Source organism: Protopterus annectens, chromosome 12.part0, assembly GCF_019279795.1.
Source record: "Protopterus annectens isolate FY-2018-M chromosome 12.part0, PAN1.0, whole genome shotgun sequence".
In the NCBI taxonomy this organism is placed as follows: domain Eukaryota; kingdom Metazoa; phylum Chordata; order Ceratodontiformes; family Protopteridae; genus Protopterus; species Protopterus annectens.
This window is the reverse complement of record NC_056746.1, coordinates 1,084,400,648-1,084,424,602: the sequence shown is the minus strand read 5'-3', so window position 1 is coordinate 1,084,424,602 and position 23,955 is coordinate 1,084,400,648. Positions and strand designations below refer to the sequence as shown.

Below are 23,955 nucleotides of genomic sequence, written 5' to 3'. Positions count from 1 at the left end.
TGTTTTTCTCCTTATGCAGGAAGTACGATCTCCTGATGAGCAGCTTGTATCAATCAATTCTGCCTCCAAAAGCGGCAAGGATTTATGTCACACACCTGGTCTGCCTGCAATGCACTGAACTGTTGGTCAGGTGAGCCACCTTGCCTGGGGTAGGAAGGTTAGGGTTGAAAGGGGTCCCATCCTAGAAGTGATTTTTATTTGGGGGTGAGTTTCTGGTTCTGGGTTCCTAGCTGATTAGTAGGCCAGCTTTCTTTAACAGACCAATCTTTGTCTTCCCCAATTCCATTTCCCAAAGTAAGAATGAAGCTCTGCACCTTGTGTCAGTGAATCAAAACCGTAACCAATATATCAAGTCCCAATCTTAGGGGTGCTGTGAAGCAACTAACGTCTGTTTGTAAAAAAGTATGAGCTGAGCAGTACCAAGCTAGTGGGTAAGTGCTATGTTACTGCCTGGAGGGGGGGGGGGGGTGAAGTAGTCAATAAGGGTAAGGTGCAAATAGTCATAATTTGGAGTTAGCTAAAGGCCCAGTAATCCTTGGATAGATCCCCAACTGGGAGCCAGCAAGAAGTGTGCTTAGAGGACAGGGGTCCCTAAGAAACCCTTAGTGAAAGACATAGTTTAAGAGAGGTGAAGGTTTAAACCCCTGCAAAAGGCAGAGAGAAGCCCTAAAAGACTGAAAAAGAGAAAGGGCCAGCTTGTTTGAAAAATGGCATTCTCTCTTTTTTATGTGGATGGGGGGGCTGTAGGAATGGGAGAGGTACATGCTATGAAGGGGATCACTACTGCTCCCTCCCAAGGAACTGGGTAGAATAAATCCATGGTGATGGGGTAGATAAGTAGTATCGGCAGAGTCCCTGGCGTTAGAGGCCCCTTAACCTATGGGCCTTCCTCTGGCCTGCAGTGGGTTGAAAAGAAAAATGCAGAGCTTGGTAGGGTAGTTTCTGCTGAAATGCGGGTGCTGCACTTACACAAGAGATTTTTTTTTTATCTGCCTTGACTTAGCTATTTCCTCTACCTCTTTAAGAATAGCTACTGCTTGTGGGCCAAAGAGTGACTCCTTATCCAAGAAAGTGACCAAAAGGTTGGACTTTACATGCTCTGGGAGGTCTTGCTCTCTTAGCCATGCATGTCTCCTAATGACAGGCCCAGTGGTTGCAGCCCAGCTGGCAGTCTATAAAGCATCAAACCCACAGTGCAAAGAATGGTTGACCACTTGTGAAACGGAACTGCAAATGTCCATTAATTCTAGAGATAAGGCCTTATTTTCAACGGTCAAAAGTTTTTGCTTTATCTGATCCGGCAGTGATTCTTGGTGCTTTATTAGATAGTGTGGCAGAAGTGTATACTTTCTTGCCAAATCTTTCAAGGGCTCTACCCTGCATATCACTGGGTAGGTGATTCTTGGGAGTGCTGATTCTGGAACCCTGAGGTCCAGGACCAAAAATCTGTGGATCTGCTGAAGGGTTATTGAAAAGGTGCTTAATGTCGGGCCATAACCCTGTAGAAAGTGTTAGATTTTCTGGGTGTATGGGGAAAGGAAGCCTGGTCTCAAAGAAGATTCTAGACAGACATCAACCACCTCCAAAACAGGCAGTACCAGGGGTTTCAGTTCCAGGGGATGGAGAATTCCCTGACTCTCTTCTTGGGTAGGGAAGATTCTTGTTCTTCCCAATGTAAAAGTTCCCCAGGGGAAGTGTAAAGTTTTCCCAAAATATATGTTCTCCTGAGGAGAGGCTGAAGGTAAAGTTTCCTCAGAGTCAGACTCCTGAAAGGGAGACAAGGAAGGATCAATCTGCAAAGGTTGAGCCCTCCTGGTCTGAGTCCTGCCTGGTTTTAAAGGGATCAGTAAGAACCTCAGGGATAGTATCTTTTCTCCCTTTCCCAGAAGAAGATTCAGTGTGGGGGCTGTCTGTCCCTTACCCAGGAAAGCAGGTCCTCTGCCAATTTAACCAATTCCTATTGAGATTGAGAGCTGGAAGGCCTGGAAAGATAAGAAGATTTCCTAGTTGTAGGTTTTTGTTTTGGCCTGCAGGTATCAGAAACATGGACTCCTGAATAATGGTAGAGCTGTGTTTGCCGGAAGCAGAGGCCTGCTTAGAGGTCTCGGACCACACTAACTGTGTTCAGTGACTGGTGACAATGTAGAGGGTTTAGAGGGTTCCGACGGCATACCACCCTACAAAAGGGTCACTGTAGAGGCTTTATCTATTACCGCCATTGTGAGAGAGGGCTGAGAAGGTGCCTCACTGACTTCTGCAATAACCCGTAGTTGCAGACTATCTGATGGCGCACAGTTGTGTTCGGAAGGCCTAAGCTTAGGCCATCTGTGTTTAGTCAGATAGACGACCGGATGTAGAACAGATGCCATCCCACGTGGAGAATCAGGGGACTCGCTAATAAATCTTGCTAAAATGTCCACTCTACACCTAATAGTTCTGGAGCTGAATTGGGAGCAGAAACGACAATTTGGGACGTCATGTGAAGGGCCTAAACAAGTAACACAAGAGGTATGAAAATCCCGGTGTGGAGTTTGTTTACCACAATAGAGGCAGTTGCTAACTTTCTCTGACATTAGTCTAGAAAAAGGAAAAAAAAAAAGTTTCCCAACAGGGTACTTGGCCTTTCAAAGTTTTCACTCTGGCACAGACCTACTGGCACACATACATCTTAGTCTTCTTTGGGCTCCAACAGCAAAAAAAAAGCTGAGGTAATGACATAGGTGGATTCCACTTATACACCAGTGTACTGACGTCAGTCAACTGTGCCCTGCGGTCATTGCAGGAGGGAGGACGTTTACTCTAGTAGTCAGGCCAGCCAAGGGCTTCCACAGCAGGAAATCCTACAAGTCAGGACTGCAACAGTGAATCACAAAGAACATCAGATATTTTTATTTATTTTATTTATTTTACATTGTTTATCAGGAAAGTCTGGCTGGACACAGGTCCATTTTCAACAGAGGGCCAGGGAAAAAAGCTCCAACAATATGAAAAACAAACAAACATTATACCACAAGAAAATTACGGAGTACAGGTCAACAATGAAAGTACACATTGCAAATATAAACAACCGAAACAGATGACACTTTGGCAATTTTAACAACATTTGTACATCAAAGAGTACATGGTATTATACAAAACTAGACTAGCATACATATTAGAAAGCACAGTATGATATTTTTGAGGAAGACTTGAAATGATTTGAGGTAAAAGGGTAAGTATATATAGGGAAGGAAGAAGGCATAATAGGATAGTACTGTAAAGTGTAGATCTAAAGAAAGTCAGAGGGTGTGTATAAAAAGTGGAGAATATAGAGTTAGTCAGGTGGGTAGCAAGAGCAAAGCCAGGATTTTTCTAAGTGAGTAAATAGAAGTTTTTTGTACTATGATGCAGATAGAAGTGATGGAAGTGGGTAGTTTATTCCATATTTTAGGAATGATGTTGGAGAATAAGGATTCTCCGGCTGAGTTGTTAGCTTTGGTGGATTTAACTAGGAGTTTGTCACTGGAATGGAGTGTTCTAGTGGTGGTGTATGGTTGTGAGATCTTTAAGGGCTGGGGTTTTATCTGGTTCATGGAGTATTTTATGGGTGAAAGTTAATTCCTTGTATTGGAGGAGTTGAGGAAGTTCTAGCCAGTTTAGTTGTCCAAGTGCTGTGCAATGGTGTGTTTTGTAGGGGGAGTCTGTAGCGAATTTGGCTATTTTTTGTAACACGAGTCTAGTTTAGGAAGGTCTGATTTGCGTGGGTTGGTTGGTATAGAGGACGCATAGAGTAGGGGTGACAGGAGGTATGTCCAGGCAATGGTAGCTTTTGTAGATCTGGTTAAAAATTTCTTGTTTCTGTAAAGGAGGTCTAATTTTTTTATGAACTTTTTTTGATAGTTTGGGCTACGTGGATATCAAATTTTAGATTGTTGTCAGAGATGTAGCCAAAACAGATGGATATCATTGGCAAATGTGTTACACCCCCAGCAAATCATGAATATGTATTGAAACTCTAATTAGTACACAGAAAATCTTACGCAAAATTAACCAAAGTAATCAAAGACAATGACACCATATATTTACAGCATACATGTAGATAAACATTCGTGTTCCAATATAGGTAAATCTGGAAATTTAATAGTGTACTTCATCTACAGTAGCAAAGCAACAGCTGTTAGGAAACCATGTACAAGATTCATATCCCTGCTTTCCAGAACAGTTTAAAACTGTTCATCTTGTTTATGTTTAGGTCTGTTAGGTCATGATGGAGATGCCATGTACAACTGCATACCTAATTAGTCAACCCTGTTCTGTTCATGTACCAAGATGCAGACTTCAAAATGTAAATCCGAAATTCTGAATCATGGCATCTAATGTAGCAATGCCACACCTCTACACCATTTTACATTCTGATTCAAACTGAGCACATTACAGAAACAAATTAGAAATAGAATTATGAAGGCGTTACTGTATGTCTACTGAACTTTTGAGGCTTTCCTAATATGTAGCACTCATGGAAATACCTCGGTAATACACCAGTCTCAGGCAAGAATTCACCGGCCATTACATTAAATTTATCCAAAACTGCTACTGCTTTACTTAAAAATGGTAGTGCAAACAACTTTTTAGCTTGAATCTGAAGCTTCACAGATGTACCATATAGAGTGGAGAGAGCCAACTGCTGCACTTTATGCCAGATATTCTGGCCAAAGTGAAACATACAGCACTTACTACATGCATCAGACACTATGACGAATACTTTTATTCACTGATATCTGAAAGTCATATAACACATAATTTAACATTTGCTGTAAGATTTAATGAAAACAACAAATCAAGAATACATTGCTAAATCTGGTTATAGGCTCTGAGGGACTTTGTGGACATCAGACAACAACAGTATAGTTGTGCTGAATCAAAGTAAGTGATAAACCCATGTGTACTAAACAGCTGATGGCGCTCATGTCCTATAATCAAAAAAGTCGCATCCATTAGCCGTATAGTAGCTGTACTTGGATCACTTAAGCTTTGTTCAGACAGAAAATCCAACTGTTGCACCAGAAGGTACATCAACTATTTTCTTCTGTATAAAGCTTCCACTTTTTAACCTGATATTCAGTAATACCTACACAATTAAAAAACAACTCTACTGCACTTTGACGCAACATCTTTTTGTTTCCTTACCCAGTTAACTCTCTGAAGCATTGCTTTCCTTGACAGCAGACATGTAGTAGATTCTGAAGAGGTGCTTGCCATCATGTCATCCACAACCAAACCCAATGTCTCCCTCGACAAAGCTGCTCATTGCCACAATTCAGCCTATGCCATTTAACACACAGTCTCTGCTGAATTGGGCACATGCTGATGGAGTGAATTTTAATCAATTCTTCCCCAGGAATGGTGATACAGGTGACAGCTCAACCATTACACTTTTCAGTAAGCGTGTATTTACAAATATATTTTCTGTTCTTAGATGTTTTCTCTATTATATATACCCATCCACCAGGAGCACAGGCTTTCCTTTCTGAGATATAACTCTATGTTAGGCACATAACGTGCCAGGAGCACTACTTATTTTGCTGTGTGCAGCCAATATGGTATGATTTGCATGGATATGCAGACACCACAGCCTTTATATTGTGTTCCTTCTTATTGTTGTACTGTTGAGATTTTTGCATTTGATGTTTTGCAGTTCATTATTTCATTATTTTGTACTATCAAAGTTTTATATATATATATATATATATATATATATATATATATATATATATATATATATATATACACACACACACACACACACACACACACACCTAAACACGCATATATATATATATATATATATATATATATATATATATATATATATATATATATATAAAATAGAAAGGGAAAAAAAAATATATATATATACATATATATATATATACATATATAGATATATATATATATATATATATATATATATATATATATATATACACACACACACACACACACAGAGGGTCTACATTACATTATCGAATACTAACAACATCGAACATTATATGGTCGACACCATATGTTTGAAGTTGCGAGTATTTGAAAACGAAAGCGGAAATCTCCGTAGAGAAGATTTATATTTACTGCACTGTAGTGCGATCTCGGAGTTGGTATATTTAAAGAGCGGGGTGTGTGGGGGTGTAAGGGGGCTTGCCCCCCTGCTTAAAACGTGCAGGTAAGTTTTTCCTGTTTTTTTAATTTGTTTTATTTAACTTTCAAATACTTGCAACTTCGAACATATGGTGTCGACCATATAACGTTCGATGTTGTAAGTATTCGATAACATAATATAGACCCATATACATTTTATATATATATATATATATATATATATATATATATATATATATATATATACACACGCACACACATATATATATATATATATATATATATGTATGTATGCACACACACAGCAATATATACATACACTTAATGTGTGTGTAGATAACATGTACATTACATACACATATACACACACACACAGTTATTTACTAATTGGGTAATTGTCTCTTCTGAAAACAATTTGTAGCCACAAACTGGACAAAAGGTAGTATATCACAGCAAAAGAGCAACTGCATTGTGATATATTCACATAATTATCAAAGCTACACCAGAAATTCAAATACAATTGAAAATATAAGTGCAATGAATAACTATTAGAAAACAAATTGTACATTTACTTCACAGAAATTTCACAGCAGAAAACTCAATTTTCAACATTGTATGAGCTTACACTTTACATATTACTTAAAAGGGGTTATCATATGAAGGACAGTCAAATACTGGAGAATTTTACATAGTTTGACGTAAAAGCAATGGCATGCAAAAGTACATCCTTGATACGAGAGAGAAGCTTTGTTATAAAGGAGTACTATTTAGTCTCGCTGCATACAGTTGAAAAATAGCTGGTCCCAGTTAGCCAGAGCAGCCCTGCTGAAGCTTTTCTCACCTAATGCTATACACATCTAGATAGTAAGTGAGACCACCATCACTGCTTGATCCGAGACAATACTGAGGTGTTTTACCAAATAACTAACATGGATATGCATACTCCACAGCCAGAGGAGGACAACAAACATAAAGCTGATAGTAAAGTGAAAGAGGAAAACTGTTGTGGGAAATGGTAACCACTAAGATTCATCTAATGTCTGACAGTGGTATGAAAAATCTCAAAATCTAAGATAGTTTTATAATCACCACTGAACAAACTTGCTTCCACTTTCTCCAAAATGAAAAAAGATGGCATTAAATAAGGGGATCTACGAGCACATACTAGTAATAAAGAAAAAAGATTTATCTAATGCTCTTGCTAGACATTCTACAACATGTACTGGTTTTAAAAATATATCTTTTTTTCATTTTGGAGAAAGTGGAAGCAAGTTTGTTCAGTGGTGATTATGAAACTATCTTAGAATGTCGTGAAAGTCTTTGGCAAATAATGTTAGTGGCTGATCAACCTCCAGGTCTCAACAAGATGGTCAATATTAAGTGCTTTTTACAAGCACAAAGATTGTGATTTAGCATAAAGTTTTCACAAGAGTATATTTATTTATTTACAATGATAATTATGCACAAGTTTGTTCTTTTAGCACATTACGTGATTTTTTTTTAATATTTACTTTGCATATATTTTAAATTTATAATGATGAGCATTCAATGTGTCTTTAAATTTTCTAAGCTTCTTTACTGGTTATATTACATCATGTGATTTTTTTTGATATTCTTATTTAATTGTCTTAAGAATGGGTGCGTTCATTTCTGATGCAGTTGTATTAAATTTGAACGGAAGTGCTAGTTTGTGTCCGAGTTCTTCTTGCCTAACTGCCAGCATTTGGTTCAGTTACTTGTTTTTTTGTGTGGTCTGTTCACTATCCATAAAAAATATTTAATTTTGTCCTATCAATTCTTTGCAAAAAGATTGAAAAGACTAAAGGCTGTGGCAGATTTTATTTCGCTGGACTCAACAGATCTCTGCAAATAGTGATGAACTAAAAAAGACACTTGCTTGTTTAAAGAACAGCTACGGCAAACCTGGATAACTTTTTACAGAGCAACGACATCACACTGTTAAAGGTGCATATAGTCAAATACATGGTTTTCCCAGTAATACCCTATGGTTGTGAAAGTTGATACTTTTTAAATATGGTGTTAAAGAAAACTATTTAGAATTCCATGGACTGCAAGAAGATAATAATCAGTCAATACTCCAAGAAATAAACTTAAGGGTACTGACTGGAAGTCCAGACAGTAAAACTAAAACTCAAATAATTTGGCCACAGAGAATTCACCAGAGATAAAACATTGCTGTTGGGAAAGACTGTAGGCAAAAGCGGATGGGGACAGCAGAAGCAAAGATGGATAGACAGTACTACCAAAATGTGAATTTGCAAAAATTTGAAGCAGCTTTTCACAGACAGGCTTCGTACGCTAAAGAGATCATAAAGAGTCAAACCTGACTAAACCAAAAACACCAAATCAGCCTGTCAGGCTTTCGGTGTCTGAACAAATAGTAGTAATTAATTTACTATTTTACAAAACCCATCAAAAATTCAACTGCCCATACAATAGTCTTCTGAATATCTCGTTTGTATTTCATCTGTACATGTCTAAGGAATCTGTACCATCATAATAGGGTATTAAATTTACACAATATTGAACTCACCTCATCTAGCTTTGTCAAAATCGGTGGTATGTATCTACTACCAAAAAAACTTGGCATCTGGCACAAAGACCATATCCTCATCTGGCACAAAGACCATATCCTCATCTATAACCAATGAGTAATGCTCTCATTTTATTATTTTATTAAGACCTTGTGAAGCAATAGAAATGTAAATCATATCTAGCTTTACAACAGAGAAATAGTTACTGGTTCTATGTCTTAATGACACCTACATTTTCACCCCTCGTCAGTTCTTTCTCTACTCCACAACTGCACTAGAGAAGTTTCTTTGAAGGAGGCATCACTGGCATAGCATAATTACTTATTTGCATGCAATAATCTCTTGGTATAATTCTTAAGGCTGTCAATAATTAGCATAGTATACATGCATTCTTTGCTTTCACTGTGTCAGCTTGTTTTATCACTTCTAACTTCTCACAAATCAATCAATCAGTCAAACTGTTAAAAAGTCCTCCTTAAGTGCTAAAAAATTAAAGTTAAGGAGCATAAGCTCTTAGTTTATGTTCATAGGTCAACAATTTTGATTGAATGGCTTTAGTTCTGAATGTGTCAGTAATGTGCATACAACTGCCTTTTCAGTATCCTTGAATCCTAATGTTACCGAAGTACCTTCAGACAAAATACTGCATTATGTACCTGTGACTATTTTAAATTCAACATTTCTCCTATTAACAGCACTTCATGCCAACAATCCACCTCACACCAGTTTCTATATCTCTGATGCATTTTTGAATTTCAATGCATCATGTCTTTTCAACGCAAAATAACAAACACATTTGTATTTTCCTTTTATAGATCTTTAAAACAGTTCAACTAGCAGTCTGCAAATCCTATTTAAAAAGGTGGATAATGATTCCCCTCATGCTTAAAGCCACATCTAGAAGAAAACGCTTAAATTTCATCTGCCCATTATTTTCTGTGCATCATATGCCTCTTTTTCTCATCCAAATTACTACTACAATGCACCTTAAATGACTTGCTTTTTCATATCTTTTACCGTTACAATGCATTCTCTCACAATTTTTCATTTTGCCTTTTCATTTGGCTAACATTTTACCTTGCACACACCCATTTCCTGCGTCAAGTCTAACTGTGTACTAGTATCTTAACTTGCTCTACATATAATCACGCTTTTAACAATGTTGAGCCTGTCTTAATACTCTATACTTTGATCATTTCCTATACCACAAGCTATTCTATTTCTTAATGTAATGAACCATGTAACTCACCAAACTTAAGAGTATTAGGCTCAGCTCTTCAGAACAGCAACATAACCAAGAACAGCCTCTGAAGAACTATGTGGCCTTCTGCAGAATAAATGGTGAGTAAATAGCAAGTTATTTCCAAGCTCAAAATAATTAATGAACTTCTCTCAAGCACAGCTACTCTCTATTTCTCCTACGCAGAAAAATTAAGATTATTTAATTAAGGATCATTAGTATTCAAAAACAAGCATGCTGACTGGACAGTCAAACCAGTGTGCCCTTTGTAAATCGAACATATATCAATAGGAAAAAGTCCCGTTGCTAAAGTACCATTGATCGTCCAGACTTTCTACTAGTACATGCTGCATTGTTAGAAGTAGATTGTTGATTGACTTCTTCGAATCAGTATCCAGAGCTGTGGACGAGGGTAAGGCAGTCCGCACAGCCTATCTGGACCTCGCCAAGGCTTTGACACCATCCCCCACTCTGGAATCATAGATAAACTTACTAAGCTAGGCATAAATCCCTAAGTCACTCGATAGGTTGCTAACTGGCTTACTGACAGAACCCAGACAGTAAAAGTAGCCAACTCCAAATTCAGCTCCAAACAAGTGACAAGTGGAGTACCTCAGTGTTCAGTCCTGGGACCACTCTTGTTTGGCATCTACTTCTCTGAAGTACAGGCCAACACTAAGGGACTCTGGCTAACAAAGTTTGCAGATGACTGCAAACTGGGAGCCATTATTGAATCCCCAAATGATGTGGATATTCTACAAAAGGGCCTTACAGAAACAGATGCCTGGTGCCAGAGCCATGGGCTCAAGCTTAATGCCAAGAAATGTATAGTTATCCCCTTTGGAAAAAACATGTACCCATGAATTACCACATAGGTGGCAGAACACTAAACATCGAAAGTGTGATGAGAGACTTAGGGACACAGGTGGACAGTGGTCTCACTTTCGATAACCACATTGCCACAACAGTCAGGAAATCCTTCTATGTGGCACACCTCATCACGAAGGGCTTTTCATCCAGAAAAAAGGAGGTCATTGTCCCACTGTACTCACCCCTCATTAGACCCATTATAGAGTATAATGCCCCATTCAGTATGTACCTCACAAGACATCTGCAACAGCTTGAAAGGCCACAGAAATACCTCACTAAAAGAAACACAGGCCTAAAGCAGATGCCATATACTGACCGTCTAAAAAAACTCCAGCTATACTCTGTCGCATATCGTCTACTCAGAGGCGATCTCTGCTTAACATACAAGGCCATGTCAAACCCTGAGCTGTTGGACATGCTCCACTTAAAGAAATCCCAATCTCTCAGAGCCACACGCTCCAGGGATCTAAACCTTGTCATCACAATGAACAAAACATGCTGGAGGGATAGGTTCCTGACCCAGAGACAACCCATACTCTGGAATAGACTGCCCATACATATCAAGGAGAGTGCCTCTTTGGCCCTCTTCAAAAGGAACCTTGATGATTGTATGGGAAATAGGAAATTCACCCCGGGGATCATGTCAGTCGCCCTGCTAGACAGGGGCCTGGAGAAGTAAATATTGTGGGAAGAAATATCCAGGGAATTGTTATGGCTAGGCTTGCATAGGCCCTAGGGCCGATAGCCTAGTGCCAACCTATGAACCTATAACAGCATTCTAGCATTTTAAACCTCTTCTACAGAAGACACTCCAAAATATGAAAAGCATCAGGTACATTTTGCAGAACTAAAACAGAAATATACCTGTACTTCCTCGTATTTTGCAGTATAAATAGTAAGAAAAAAACAAAGTCTTTTTTCCTCCATTGCTTATCTTGCACTGAATGAAGTACTGTGCAAGCATGGGAAATCAAGTCCCATCCACACGCACAGTAAATCAGCAAAGAGAAAGCAATGAGCAAGGAAACTAAAGTGTCACTATACAAACATATTACTTAAGGAAGTTAGAAAGCAATAAACTCCCGTGTGTGGGCACATCAGGATCTACCCATGGGTGGCTTTGTTTAATTATAAGGGCTGCACCCATCACACACAATGCAAAGCAGACATGTCGACTCATATATGCTGAGGCACTTAAAAGTAATCTTCCTATACCTCAAAGACCTCCTAAACGAAGTACACATAATAAAATGCTTTCAGCAACCCCAAATGCACTGCTTCAAAGTAGCACTCACATAAACACATACAGCCACATGTCATGGAGCCTCTACTTCTAAGCCCATAAGGCAAGCCACCACACAATCCATCATTCTGGTCACTGCAGACTCCATCGTAAGACACACTCATGTCCCTCTCACCAGGCTGAGTAAGGAGAAAGTCACAATCAGTTGCTTATCAGGGACAAGGATCTACCACATTACTCATGAACTCAGATTATTGCCCACAAGTACTAGTATGACTCGCCATAGTCCATGTATGTGTAAATGACTTGAGACGTACTTCACCAGACTATATGAAGAGGGGACATCATTAAGCTCTTGGAATACTTGTTGCATGCTAGTATGAGCATTGAGCAGTATTTTATCTTCTCCTTGGATGATGGCACAATATGAACAGAAGATTATGGACTTCAATAATTGGTTTAGCTTCTGGTTTCATTATTAACGGGTGCAATAATAGTCAGCATGGAAAGAGATGGTCAACAGACCATACTGCTTTATCAGGAATGGTCTGCACTCTTCCCCTCCAGGCTTTCAAATATTATCTAAAACATTATCTTCCCTTTAGTGCTATTTTTTGGCAATGCCATACCAAATGTACTTCCAACATAACAAATCAAAATCAAAATCAAGAAAATCTAAAAGATGTTACTGTTCAATGTCAGGAGTCTAAACGAAAAAATCCACTATTACAAGCTCTCCTCATCCTAGAGAATGCCGACATCTGTGCAGTCACTGAGCCATGGTTTAAAGTCATGCACAGCACACTGGCCGTGCAAGGCTATAAAGCTTTCTAAACATCTAGACCAACTACTACATAGACAGGGACTAAAAGTGGAGATCTCTCGAGTTACATAAAAAATAAACATACCTCAAGGTTGGTCAAACAGGACAATGCAGTTGAACTTTTCTGTATTCAAATCACCATAGGAAAATCCCATACCACTTCCTTGCAAGCTACAAAGTCCCCCCATGACCCAGGAAATTCATATCATGTATTAAAGCATACTGGAAACACTCACCATGCAACCAAATATCATATTCATGAGTGACTTTAATTACCCCACTATTAACTGAATCACATATGACCCCACATGTGCAGGCACAGAGATTCCTGGAATTTGTAAACACAAACTGCCTGAACCAGACTGTCAATATGCCGACAAGGGGTGCAAACACACTGGATCTGGTCCTCACTAATATGGAAGAGCGCTGCACACCTCCTAGTGTAATGTCTTCTCTGGTAAGCTCAGACCATAAAAAACAGTCCCCTCTGAAGTAAAAATAAATGCTGGAACCCCAGCTAACCCTGGAATGCTCAGGAATTATTCTAAGGCTAACTTCCTACTATTAAGCGATAACCTGGCAAAATAAACCCCGAGAACACTGTTGCCTACATGGAACTGTCCACAGAAACTCTATACAAACTTGTTAATAGCTGCATATGGGCAGGTGTGTCCACCAGGATAAGTACAGAACTAACTCAAAAAATTGCCACACTGGTGGAATCACAACTTCACTAGGCTGCATAACAGAAGGAAGAAAATCATGGCAAAAATTACGAGGTGTAGCACCCAGCAGGATAAAAGCACTCTAAAACTAAAAATTCAAAGGAGAAATAAAGTCTGTCAAACTAAATTTGAGATAAATTTAGCCTCCTAGGCCAAGGAAAACCACAAGGCATACTTTAGCTATCTTCGCAACCTCAAAGGCAATACACAATTGTTTGCAAAGCTCATATTTAATGGAGCCAATTATACTGACCTAGAAGATATAGCAAACCTACTGGCAGACAAATTCAGCTCTAATTTTACCCCCCTCATCCCCTCAATCTCCTCACAGGAAATACCAACAAATATAATTCTCTCTACTATCACTAAGGAACAGGTCCTCAATGCTCTAAGGCATACTACATTTATGGGCCCAGACAATATCCCAGGATGTCTATTAAATAGCATGAAACATGGCCTATCAGGCCGTCTGGAATTGCTACTTAACCATAATCTGTAAAAAATGCTTTGTGCCTCATGAATGGAGAAAGTACAGTTTTGTACCTACCATAAATGTAGATGTTTGAGTGTACACCCTGCTGCAGTCATCACACTTGGGTTATCCTGCCATCAGGCGGTCCCGCAGTCGGCCAGAATTCCAAAGTCTTGGTCCGGTGTCGGTTGCTGTCGCTTCCTCCCTGATGTCAGTGTGCCAGGGGTATATATACTGCATCCAACGCCATTTTCTTCAGTTTTTCTTGCCCCAGATGTCAGGTGCCCCCAAAAGGGTGGTCAGTAATTAGAACCAAATTGAGTTAATTTTGCAAAAACAAAAAATCCCTCCAGCTATAAGCAAATACATCAGGAAGGTATTGTAGAGATTTAGTCAGTTAGTTCAGAGGGGATGGAGGGAGGGTAACCTGGACTGCAGCAGGGTGTACACTCGAACATCTACATTTATGGTAGGTACAAAACTGTACTATGTTCATCGTCTTACCCTGCTGCAGTCATCACACTTGGGTAGAATCCCAAAGCTAAGGATGGGTGGAGGAGTCATAGTGGGTTAGTGGAGGCTAGAAGGCCCTGTAGAACTGCAGTGGCGAAGCCCGCCCTAGTCTTAGAGTAAAGTGGTAAGTGATAGTGTTTGGTAAAGGTGTGAACTGAACTCCAAGTTACAGCTTCCAAAATCTCCTTGGTTGGAACCCCCCTGAGGAAGGCTGTAGATGTAGCTGTTGCCCTGGTAGAGTGGGGCCTAATGGTAGCAGGGACTGGTTTTCCATGATGGGTATAGCAGAAACTAATGCAATGTCCTATCCATTTGGAAATGGTTTGTTTTGATATAGCCTTTCCGTGTGAAGCTGTAGCATAGGATACAAAGAGCTGGTCAGATTTTCTGAAAGCCTTAGTTCTATCCAAGTAGTAATGAAGTTGTCTGTGAATGTCCAAGGAATGCAAGAGTCTCTCTCCTTTGTTCTGTGGATTAGGGAAGAAGGTGGGTAAGTGGATGGTTTGATTTAAAGCCACACTGGAAACCACCTTAGGCATGAAGGAAAGATTAGTTCATAGAGAAACTCTGTCTTGATGGAAAAATGAGGAAAGGTTCCACTGCCATTAGTGCCTGCAGCTCCGATACTCTTCTAGCTGAAGTTATTGCTAGCAGCAGGGCAGTTTTCCATGATAGGAACTGTAGTTCTGCAGAGAAAGTTGGTTCAAAGGGAGGTAGCGTAAGTTTTTACAGAACAAAATTGAGGTCCCATGTAGGTGCTCTCCTGGGGGGCCTAATGTTTTTTGCCCCTCTGAGGAACTGCCTTAGCAGTGGATGCAAAAACAAGGGTGGATCCGTGTTGTAGTGGGCTGAAATAGCCGAAGCATGGATTTTAATGGAAGAAAAAGAAAGTCCTTTGTGCAACATCTCAGTTAGATACTGTAGAATGTGAGGCATGTGAGGCTGAATTATGTTTTGGCCTTTGGCTTGGTTCCAGGCACAAAAACTTTTCCATTTGTCCGAATAAGCCTTCCTGGTACTTGGCCTCCTAGCTTCCAGAATAACATCCATAACTGCTTGGGAAAGAGGAGCTGGCTGGATGCTTAGGTGATTTGCCATACAGCCAGATTTAAGGTTTTGAGCTGGCTGTGAAGAATCTGATTGTTTTGCTGTGTGAGCAAATGGGTAACTTGTGGTAAAATCCAAGGTGGCCCCTGGGCCATATTCCTCAACAGTGGGTACCAGTGCTGGCGTGGCCAGTCTGGGGCTATGAGTATCAGTTGTGGTCTCTCCTTTCTGACTTTCAGAAGCACCTTTGTGAGCAGAGGCAATGGAGGGAAGGCATATACGGTCAGGTTTTTCCAACTGAATGAGAGTGCGTCCACTTTCCAAGCTTGATGGTGAAATGTCCTTGTACAAAATTTTGTTAGTTGACAGTTTTGAGGACTGGCAAACAGGTCTATGTCTGGAAGGCCCCATTTTTGAGTTATCATTGCAAATACTTGTGGATCCAGTTTCCACTCGTGGGGATCCATGATGTTTCTGCTGAGGTCGTCTGCCAATGTGTTCTTCTTTCCTGGCAGGAATTGAGCTTGTAACTGAACTTGGTAAGTCAGAGCTGTGTTCCACAAGGTCACTGCTTGCCTGCATAGAAGGTAGGAGTGCGTACCCCCTTGTTTGTTTATGTACCACATTACTGTGGTGTTGTCCGTCTTTATTGTAAGATGTCCTGGATGTAATAGACTCTTGAAGGCTGTCAGAGCATTCTGTACAGCTAGCATCTCTTTTTGATTGATGTGCAGATTCCTTTGATCTGCAGTCCATATGCCTTGAACGCACTGTCCTGCCATGTCTGCCCCCCAGGTGTAGTCTGATGCATCTGTTGTCATAGTTTGCCTGGCTGGGGGCAAGGGGAAAGGCTGACCCTTGTTGAGGTGAAATGCCTGTGACCACCATAGAAACTCCTGTTGTAGGCAGGTAATGAGAGATATCATTGTGTCCAAGCTGTGGCTGTGTTGAGACCATACGCTTTTTAGGTACCACTGTAATTTCCTCATATGCAGCTTTGCAAATGGTATTAGAAGTATGCAAGATGCCATGAAGCCCAAAGCCTGCAGAATTTTTCTTGCAGTTAGTTGGGTCTTTGTTGCCATTGTTTTGAAATATTGAGTCAGTTGTAGTTGTTTGTCTGGCGTCAGATAAGCCTTCTGGGTTGTTGTATTCAAGCTGGCACCCAGGAATGTCATATTTTGTGAGGGTACTAGTTTTGACTTCTTTTCGTTTACTGTGTACCCCAGGCAACTTAGGAGATGTTTTACAAAAGCCAGATGTTGTAAGAGAATATCCTTGCTTTCTGCTTTGATGAGGCAATCGTCCAGGTATGGATATATTTGAATTCCTCTTTGTCTGCAGTATGCAATTACTGGTGCCAGGCATTTTCTGAAGACTCTGGGCGCAGTAGATAAGCCAAAGGGCAGTGCAGAGAATTGGTAATGGGTTGAACCTGCAATGAAACGGAGGTATCTTCTGCAACTTTGTCTGACAGGGACATGCAGGTATGCCTCCTTGAAGTCCAACGTTACTAGCCATGCTTCCTTGCCCAACATGGGAAGAAGCTGCTGTAGTGTTAGCATCTTGAATTTGGGTACTTGTAAGAAGGTGTTTAGAATTGAAAGGTCCAGAATTGGTCTCCAGGCATTGTCCTTTCTGGGCACTAGAAAGAGTCTTGAGTAAAATCCTTGACCTTGCTATCGAGTAGGTACCAGTTGAATGGCTCTCATGTCCATGAGAGCTGTAATTTGTTTTTGTGCCTCTGCCCATTGATTTTGTGGCAGGTTTGGCATTCCTCTTTTCATTGGCAAGGTGTGAAAATGGAATCTGTATCCTCGTGAAATTATGTCTAGGACCCATTTGTCCTTTGTGACAATGTGCCAGTTGTCTGAAAAAAGTGCGAGTTTTCCTCCCAAGTGGGCTGCCAAGAGAGTGTTGCTTGGCCAGATGAGGTGCAAATCATTGAGTTTGCCTTCTGGTAGATTGGGACCTGTCTTCTCCTCCCTTCTGTGTTGCAGTGCCCCATTGGCGAGGCTTGTACTGGGCTTGTGGTTGTTCTCTGCCTCTTGGACGTCTGTATTTACCCCTCTGTGGTCTGTCAGTAGCTGGAAAGGACCAATTTTTTTGTTGGCCAATTTCTGCTGAAGCGAGGGGGCTGTACCTGTATGAAATCTTTGACTGTCTGCATAGATTTTGCCTTATCCTCCATTTTCTTTAAGACTTCTTCTGCTTTAACTCCAAAAAGAACATCCTGCTGTAAGGGAGCATCTAGAAGCTTTGCTTTAACATGGTCAAGCAGAGTTTGTTCCTTTAACCAAGCATGCCTTCGTATAACAGACCCAGTGACAGCTGCTCTGCAAGAAGCCTCCAAAGAATCAAAACCACATTGTAACGTATGTTTGCCCACCTGTTCAGTTGCATGCAACAGATCCTGCATTTCTTTCAATTCAGACTGTTGAGGGAGAGTGCTTATTCTTTGTTTCAACTGAGAGATAAGAAATTGCTGATACTTTAGCATGTGAAATTGGCAATTTAGTGCCCTCATAGCTAAAGTGGCTGAGGTGTAAACCTTTTTCCCCCACCTGTCTAGTGCTCTGGAGTCCCTTTCAGAGGGTACAGGATTTTTAGCCATAGAAGCCTTAGCCCCTTTGGGACCCTGGGAGATAGTCTCTGGATCAGCAACAGGGCTTTTATAAAGGAATTTGTGGGAATCAGGCACTCTATAGTATCTGTCAGGTTTGGCCGGAGCAGGAGGTAGAGAGTCTGGGTTCAAACTGGATCCTAAGTAAACATCATCCACAATGTCTAAAACTGGTGGGATGGCAAGTGGTCTGTGCTGGGGGAGTAAAAGAAACTCTCTGAGCCTTTTCTTAGAGTCAGAGTAGTCCTGACCTTCCCAGTGAAAATGTTCCCTCATAGTGTGTAAAGTTTCCCCAAAGGAGTAGTCTTCAGGAGGAGAAGCTGAGGGAATGGAATCCTCAGCATCAGAATCTTCATAAGGGGAAGAGAGAGTAATCTTGGTCCTCAGAGGAGTCTGAAGAAATGGACACTTGTTCAGAGGATGCATAATCTTCCTCTTGTCTAGGCCTTTTGTCAGGAGGGGGCTGGGAACCCCTGATTAAAGAGATCAAATCTTCAGCCATTTTGAGCATCTGTTTCTTAGGCATGGGGCCTTGAACAGGGGACTGAAGTGCAGTCCTTTTAGGTTTAATAGGAGTCTTTGTCTTAGGATATGTTTTAATGGTGAGCGTCGTCGGTCTGAAGATGCCTTCAGAAACCGAAGGTGTTTCTGTAGCACCAACATCCTTTTCAGCAGTGTTGTCGGTAGGGCCTGAACAAAATGGCTGCGTCAGCCTGGTACATTCTGCCAAAAGTTCCGAAGCAGTCTCGGGTTCCAGATCTGCGGTAGTCAGGGGCTGCGTCGGAGCCTCATTGAAGGCCAGAGAACCGGAGACTGGACCAGCCGAGGCCTCGGAATCTGGCTTAGGCCTGGGCTGCCTGTCCTTATCCTTGCATTTTTTGTGCACGCCGGTAGTCGGTTGCTCCGACGGCATAGTGTAGTTAAATTTTCTACCGAAGTAGTGTCGTGTGAAATCAAAGCGTCTTTTTATAGTACGCTTATTAAACCTAGCTCAAAAACGACAACTAGTGACGTCGTGGTCTGGGCCTAAGCAAGGCATGCAATAAGAATGAAAATCCTTATGAGGTATTTGCTTCCCACAAGAAATACAATTGTTAACTTTTTCTGATATCGGTCTGAGGCAAGGAAAGTTTCCCCAATGGGGTACTTAGCTTTATAGAAGACTTCGGTCTGAAATTCGAATTCGAAAATCTCAGGAGTCGGCCGACCGGCACTTGCGAACTGCTTCTGCTTCGGGCACCGTGCGGCAAGAAAGACTGAAGAAAATGGCATCGGATGCAGTATATATACCCCTGGCACACTGACGTCAGGGAGGAAGCGACAGCAACCGACGCCGGACCAAGACTTTGGAATTCCGGCCGACTGCGGGACCGCCTGACGGCAGGATAACCCAAGTGTGATGACTGCAGCAGGGTAACAGGATGATCATCAGAAACAGCTGTCACTCTGCACAAGGTGGGCTATCTGCAGACCCTGGAAACTACTGACCCAAAAGTTCCGTTAGTCTAAGATGCAAAACCATGAAATAATTATCATGGAAAAGATTGATAATGACATGTGAAACCTCCAGATACTGGTCCCAACTCAATTTGGTTTCGTCAAGGGCAGGTTACACCTACTCAACCTAGTGGATCTCAATGAAAAGGTCACCAAAGCAATGCATGAGGGCAAAATGGTTGCACTGCCTACCCTGAGATCTGGCCAAGGCATTGGAGACAAATCTTCACTTGGGCATTGTTGACAAACTAAAGAGGTTAGGTATAAACCCTTATGTCACTCGATGGATAGTCAGCTGGCTCGCAGACAGGACCCAGGAAGTTAGAACTGGGGAGTCCATCTCTACAAAAAAGACAGCCACAAGTGAAGTCCCTCATTGATTGGTCCTGGGACTGCTCCTTTATAGCATCCACTTCTCTGAAGTCAAGGCCAATGTCAAGGGCTTATGGCCAAACACATATGCAGACAATTACAAATCAGGAGCAGTCATAAAATCCACCACCAACATTAATGTTCACCAGGAAGGAATGAAACAGACAGATAACTTATCAGAGCTGTGGACTAAAATGAAATGTCAAGAAATACATAATAGTACACTTTGGGAAGACATCTACCTCTGGTAACTATCATATTGACAATACAACCGTAAGAGTCAACCCAGTAGTCAGGGATTGAGGACACATGTAGACAGTGATCTAGCCTTTGACCATCAGGTGTCTACAGTAATGAGGAAATCATTCCATGTTGGGCAACTTATAAGCAAATGTATGGTATCTAGGTCCAAGAAGATCAATGTTCCACTGTATTCAGCATACATTAGAGATATCACTGAATAACAATGCCCCCTTTGTTATGTATCCAAGTAGGCACATCTAACAATTAGAATGTCCACAAAGGTTCCTCACTAAAAGAATACAGGGCATAAGTAACATGTCTTATATAAAATTGCCTCAAAGTCCTATCCCTATATTCTATCTCCAACAGGCTAACAGGATATCTGCGCCTGACATACAAAGTCGGACCCCCACCTTGATGGACCTCCTGCATATCCACAAAACAAAAAGCACCAGAATTACCCATTCTAAAGATTTACACCTTTCCTGTGATATAAATAGAACCTGTTGGAGACACATGTATGTATCTCAGAGACTATCCCTACATGCTCCCTATCCATGTGAAGCAGAATTCCTCCCTAACTCAGTTCAAGAGTACCCTGGACAGCTGGATGGGGGACAGGAAATCCATCCTAGGTTTGACACCTCTCTCTCTAATGGACACAGGCAGCCTGTAAATGTATCATCTCCCAAGCCCCTGTCTACACTTATCAAGGGTACCAGAAATTGTCAGGCATTTGGGATGTGTGGCTTGGCTTAAAAAGGCCCTAGTGTTCGTTAGCCTAGGAAACACATATGAATCTAGGCTACTGGGGGTGAGGACCTAGGAGGTAGGCTTCATCTCCTCAGAGGAAGAGAGCTGACAGGGGGTCAATGGACCATGAACCCTTCTGCTGCATCGTCGCTACTATTTCCCTAAATTTGGGGAGTTCAGGAGGGGGATTGAGGTGAATCCTTTCCTTTGTTGAGATCCGTTTCTGGAGAGGGCATTTCTGAAAAGGAATACATGTGCTCCTTCTTGCACAGCCTTTTTGGGGGGGAAATGTTCTCTTGGTCTTTCTGGAGATCAGGAGAACTACATAGATACTGTTGCAGACAACAGACCAGGAATGTTGCAGTCTTGTGTTACAGGTTAATACTTCTATCCTAATCCAAGTATCATGCATATCCTTCATGTCTTACTAAGCCTTCTGGTGTATGCAGAGGTCATGCAGTTCTAAAACAAGAGCTTCAGGTATCTCAGTACACACTAAAGCACGTTTGTAAGTTCTCTGCTAAAACCTACTATCCTCATCACCCTTCCACCTTTTATGCAGGACTATTGCCATAACAGCTGAGGGATTATCTGCTGGCACTGCTATCCAGCTCAGTGAAGCCACTTGTAGTGTTAAATGAAACAGGATTCTGTAAGTCACATCTATGGTTCAGTAACAGTTACACAGGGCATGACAGCTGGAGAAACACCAGTTTCCCCCATTACTGGTCAGGAAACAGCTATGCAGCAGAACTCTGTTGGCATGGGAAAAATAAAGATTCTTAATAGGACATTGCTTCCACACCTGAACTGCTGGGGCTAATCAGTTGAAGACATCTGTGCTGCCATCACCTGTCAGAGCATGGGGTTTGTGTTAGGCAGGTGCACTGTCTAAAGCAGCTACAGCAGATGGTGATAGGGACAAGGGCAGTGATGACCTCAGGGACAAGGATGTCCAATGTATCTGGAGTCTCTTATTATCAATCCAACTGCTGGCCGACTGAGTGGCTGCAAAGGTGGTGGCTTTCCTCCTTCAACAAGGTTAAACAGGCACTGCATGGTCTATTCACATATCCTTGCCTCGATGCATGATGAGACTGAAAAAACACCACACACAGCTCACTAGGTCACTTAAAAGAACAATGATCAGCTGCACAATTTCTATGAAATTAACCATGAAGGAAAACGGTAACTATTTTACTGACCTGTTTATTTTTTTGTTAAAAAGGTCTGAGCAAAAAATTTTCAAGTGACCCATCACATGACTTATTCTGTCACTAAGCATGCAGGAAAAGTGTAGGCCTCAACAGCTCCACTGTCACGGACACAGCTCACTCAAAGATTGAGACATTAAATCAGTAAGTTACACTGCTAAGCAAAAATAAGAACAGCAAGTCAGATAGGTAACAAATGACACAAAGGTTTCATGAAAAGGAAGTAAAGGATGCCTGGGTTAAGTACTGAAAAGAAGAAACTATAAACTATCAATAAGAGAGTTTGACAATACATAGCTACAGACAGCAGAATCAGTCAACAAGAACAGATGCCACATACTTAACAATTCACTAATGAAAGATGTCAGAAACTAATTCCCAAGAAGTACAAAGAAAAGTGCAAAGAACATTTGGGAGTTAATATATCTTAATATTTTATCCATCTGTTACTTCAAAGCTTTCAATAAGCAATAAAGGGAGAATAATACCCAACAGACAACATTACAATTAAAAAAAAAAAAAATCTGACCTTATTCACTTCAAGAAACCCATACACTTGGCACCCTTCGTCTTTCTGTTCCTGCATCTTCTGGCTAAATCCTTCCCTTTTGCATTGTTCAATGGTATCTGGGTTTTTGAAAGCCCAGCCTCTCCGCCTATAGGCCTCTCTCACATCATCACAACTATTGCAACACCTGCAATTTGCAAACAAGAACATATCATGTGGGAGCAGCAGTTAGATGACAGACATGGCGCAGTATTATTACTAAGTAAATTTCATTCTCAGAATTTCCAGTGTTTATGTTCATGACAGCAAATATGCATTATTAGAATACTCTAAAAAGTTTAGTGTTTAGTAATGAATATAGTGGGCACCGGCTCCAAAATAAATGTGAAAATTGTTTCACAGTCGCAAATGTAATCAGTATGGCTACAAATTATACTGCAAATTCCACGTCTCAAACAGTATTTCAGATGGGCAGAACTTTCTGCGTCGAGACTCTGATGGAAGATGCAAGATAAGGTGGATTCTCGGCTGGAGTGCCTTCTGTGTGGAGTCTGCATGTCCTCCCCGCGGTCGAGTGGCCTCCGAAAGACATGCGTAAATGGGCGTACCTCCGCTGAAGGTTGGGCATTGGGCTGGCAACTCAGCACCATAAAAATCGACTGCCAATCATTAGCGGACAGGAGTTCCGCTGTGGCGACCTCTACCCGGGAAAAGCCGAAAAGACAAACAACTGTCTTATTTTAAATAACATGCACCTTCTTCTACCAATTGTTTTAAAGAACCAATATACCACTAAATGTATCACTGGCTAAAAACTGCTGCAAAGCAGTGGTCAAACGTACCTCAAAGTCTTACATTTTTTAAAACTTTACTTCTTGTGTCATTACTCTGTTTTAAAACCATAAAACATCTGCCAAGATGAAAAGATGAAACTACATGGTGTACAGTATTATAATGCAGCTGAATTTTATTTCTAAAGTAATCATGACTAATCTAAATAGTAAACTCAAAGTTTTTTTTTTTTTTTTAGGATTGTGAATATTTACACTTGTTAACTGGCCAACACCGCATGTACTGGCTGAAGATGAAATAATCCCCAGTCCTTTCCAGAAAAACATCTAT

General features: G+C 40.9%; 1 protein-coding gene across 1 annotated transcript in view; it reads right to left on the bottom strand.

The window, feature by feature from the left end:
* The window catches only part of ERGIC3 (ERGIC and golgi 3), a gene marked incomplete in the record, with an annotated part of 681,165 nt that overhangs the window by 494,715 nt on the left and 162,495 nt on the right, over positions 1-23,955 (bottom strand). Inside the window, 1 exon segment of the mRNA XM_044090101.1 lies at positions 22,855-23,020. Coding sequence (XP_043946036.1) covers positions 22,855-23,020 — 166 coding nt within the window.